Source organism: Mastigoproctus giganteus, chromosome 3 (genome assembly GCF_048544385.1).
Source record: "Mastigoproctus giganteus isolate SK-2022 chromosome 3, ASM4854438v1, whole genome shotgun sequence".
In the NCBI taxonomy this organism is placed as follows: Eukaryota; Metazoa; Arthropoda; class Arachnida; order Uropygi; family Thelyphonidae; genus Mastigoproctus; species Mastigoproctus giganteus.
In genome coordinates, this window is record NC_143577.1 from 208649698 (window position 1) to 208653129 (window position 3432).

A 3432-nucleotide genomic window follows, 5' to 3' on the forward strand; every position below is an offset into this window, starting at 1 on the left:
AAGACATCAAAGGAGGATATTGTTGGGATATCAGAGACGTGGTGTCACACAGATAGGGAATGCAGGTTTGGAATTTAGTGAGGACAATGCATATATAAAAGATAAATGGGGTGGGAAGGGAGGAGGAGTTATGCTGCTAGTTGAGAAACACATAAAATCTAAGGTATAGTATAGTATAGGACAAAGGACTCTGATGAGTACAATGCACAACTGTAGAGAAAAAAAAGAGTGAGTAAGTACAACAGATTGTCTTATAATAGGGGATTTTACCTTCCCAGATATTAACTGGAACTTGTGGGTTGGTCATTCGCACACTAGCAAGACTTTTGTAGATTTTATTTATTTATTATTATTATTTTTTTTATTTTTATTTTTTTGGACAATAGACAGTTTTCTACAGCACCACGTTCGAGAGGCAACCGGAGGGAGTAATACTCTTGATTTGATTATCAGATTATCTTGATTTGATTATCGTGATTATTCATGTATTAAGAATTCACAGATAAAGGAACCACTAGGTAGCACTGATCACAGTATACCGAAGTGGGATTAATTTAATATTAACTACCATCATGGGTAAAGAGAAGGGTTTTTGCTTTCGCAAAGGTGACTACAGTGGTCTCAGAGATTTTTTTAAATTCTATACAGTGGGACCAAATGATGACGTTGCCAACAGCAAATTATAATTGGGAAGCATTCGAGGAATTAATCTTGGAAGCTACTAGGCTTATTCTCCTAACGAAGAAACACTGTTCTAGGTTTAGGCCCTACTCAATGTCAAATGAACTAATGAGACTCGTGGCAGAAAAGAAAAACACATGGGATGCATATCAGGCCTGACGTAGCCGAGTGGTCAGGAGCTAGGGTGCATAGCACGCATTCCTTGAGTGGACCGAGGTTCAAGCTCGTGACTGCTAAATACGATAAATATTTGTATTGACGATTTATTGTAAACTCTACTGACTTGGTTGTCGAGCCGGAGTATAAACAGAAAAATTTATTAATTACCAGACGACACAGAAGACTATGGTAGATATAAGCAAGTCTGTAATTAGGTCACAATGGAGGTTAGGCAAGCGAAGGCAGATTATGAGAAATCTTTGGCAATGGATGCAAATTAAAACAGTAAAGACGTCTTTACTTATATAAATTCTAAAAAGAAGGGGATGAATCAGATTGGTCCACTTGATATCGATGGTTTGACTGTAGATGATCCTGCTTAGATACTCCAGAACTAAATGAGTATTTTGCATCTACATTCACACATGAGGAATTCTGTAGGGAAGTAGACAACAGGTTATTAAACTCTAACAGGGAGCTAAATGATTTTGCAATAACTGAGAGCAAAGTGGAGAGAAATTGCTGAAGTTAAACATAAAGAAGGCACCTGGGGTCAGAGGCGGATCAAGCCAAGTAGGGCCCCAAGCGGTAAAAATTTCGGGGCCCTCAAACTCAAGTTAGAAAAAAAAAATTTCAAGAAAACTCTCATTAAGTTATTAACATTAACAAAAAAGGAAAGTAATGAAAAATTTCATACCATAACACATTAAAGGAATTTATTAAAAACATATTTTTTACATGAATTTCCGTCTTGCTTTATTTCTTGCAAATTCGTCAATTATTTTTGCAGTCAATTCGGCTTAATTTCCTGCTCTATATACAAAATGGCCATATTATTTAATCTTTCTTCTCCCATAGTACTCCTTAAATAATTTTTTGCACTCTTTAAAACAGACAACGATCTTTCTCCTAACGCATTACATAAGGGAATTGTTAAAAAATTTTTCAATAATATTTCAACATTCGGAAATGTGCAAGACATTTCTTCGGCGGCTCGATAGATGTCTGGTGTGGTTTTTATGGTGTCCTCGTTTTCTTTTAGTAATATTAAAAAATGGTCAAATTCATCTTCAAAATTACAAACATCAATGTCATTTTTGTAAATATCCTTAAACTTTTTTATCGCGTTCTTTTTTTCTTCTATTGATAAATTCCAATCAAAAAATATTCGAAAAGGCTCTACAACAACTCCATACGTCTGAGTTCTTCGAGATAGTTCTGCCTTGGTGTTATCACGTATGACATAAAATGAATTGACTATGAAATTTTCTCTTATTGTAAATTGATGTCCGACTTTTTTGTTTTCATCAAAAAACATTTTTCTCTTTTGTTGTATGCGAGTTTGTCCATCTTCCACATTAAATGATAGCCCTGATAAATCAGTTGCCTCTTTTTCAACTTTTTCAAATTCTTCTCTGAAATTATTGATAAAATTTTCTAATGACTTCAGTAGGATAGATCCTTTCAATAGTTCGCACTCCACTGATTGCAGTGATTTACTAGTAGAATTTATTCTTTGTAAAATAGTATTCCAAATCACTGTCATTAGGGCGGTTTCATATTTGTCCATTTTCTTCAAAAGTGAAGTCACCTCCACTATGGTAACTTTTTTTCCTTCTTCTGAATTATAAATTTCAGGTAAAGCCTCTTTTACATGGGTGAAACCAAGTTTTATAGCTAATACAGCATCTGCTCTTGCTGACCATCTTGTATTAGAAACTCTTTTCACTGTGACGGAATGTTTACACATTTCTAGATTTCCGGTTAAAATTTTCCAGCGATGGGTTGACGCAGAAAAAAATGTGAATTTAAATTCTGCACAAACATAAAATACTCAACTGCAGCGCTACAACTGTCTGCAGCGAAATTTCCATTTAAATTTTAGGAATGATCAGCACACGGAATAAAAACCGCACTTGGGCTATGTTCTTTAATACGTGCTTGCAAACCAGAGTACTTCCCTGACATATAAGAAGCATTATCAAATGATTGTCCTCTACAGTTTTTAATATTCACTCCTAATTTTATTAAAGTTTGCAAACTTCTTGTTCCAAATATGAAGACATGTGTTTATCTATAGGAATGAATTCCACAAATCTTTCCATTATATTACCACAGGATGAAACATATCTTATCACAAAAGTTAGTTGATCGACATGCGAAATATCGGGAGTGGAATCAACAATTATACTATAATAAGTCGCAGATTTGATTTCTTCAATTATTTCCGCTCTTACTTGATTTCCAATAAGACCTACAAATTCGTCACAAATAATGAGATAAATAGTTTACATTTCCTTGTCCTTGGTTGGCATATTTTTGTAGATGTAACTTCAAAAACTCATCGTATTCGCTTAGATATTCCAAGCAGGTTAAATCATTTCCTTTCCTATTGGAATCTTTGCTTCATCGTGACCCCTAAATCCTAATCCTAAGCGACTCGACAATTTTATTGTTGATACAATTCTTTTCAACACTTCTTTTTCCTTTTCCTGTAATAGTTGAGTATCAATTCTATTGAATTTTGTTAATCTTTTATACATAGCACACAAGGCTGACGTGTTCTTTTGAAACTTCGTGCTCCGATAAAAT

At 34.4% G+C, this 3432-nt stretch overlaps 1 protein-coding gene across 1 annotated transcript; it reads right to left on the minus strand.

The window, feature by feature from the left end:
• Positions 1-1630: 1630 nt before the first annotated feature.
• On the minus strand, positions 1631-2590 carry LOC150088641 (zinc finger MYM-type protein 1-like). The gene has a single exon (XM_090370277.1). It carries the CDS (start codon positions 2588-2590, stop codon positions 1631-1633), a length of 960 nt encoding a protein of 319 aa, XP_090226403.1.
• Between the last annotated feature and the right edge of the window lie 842 nt (positions 2591-3432).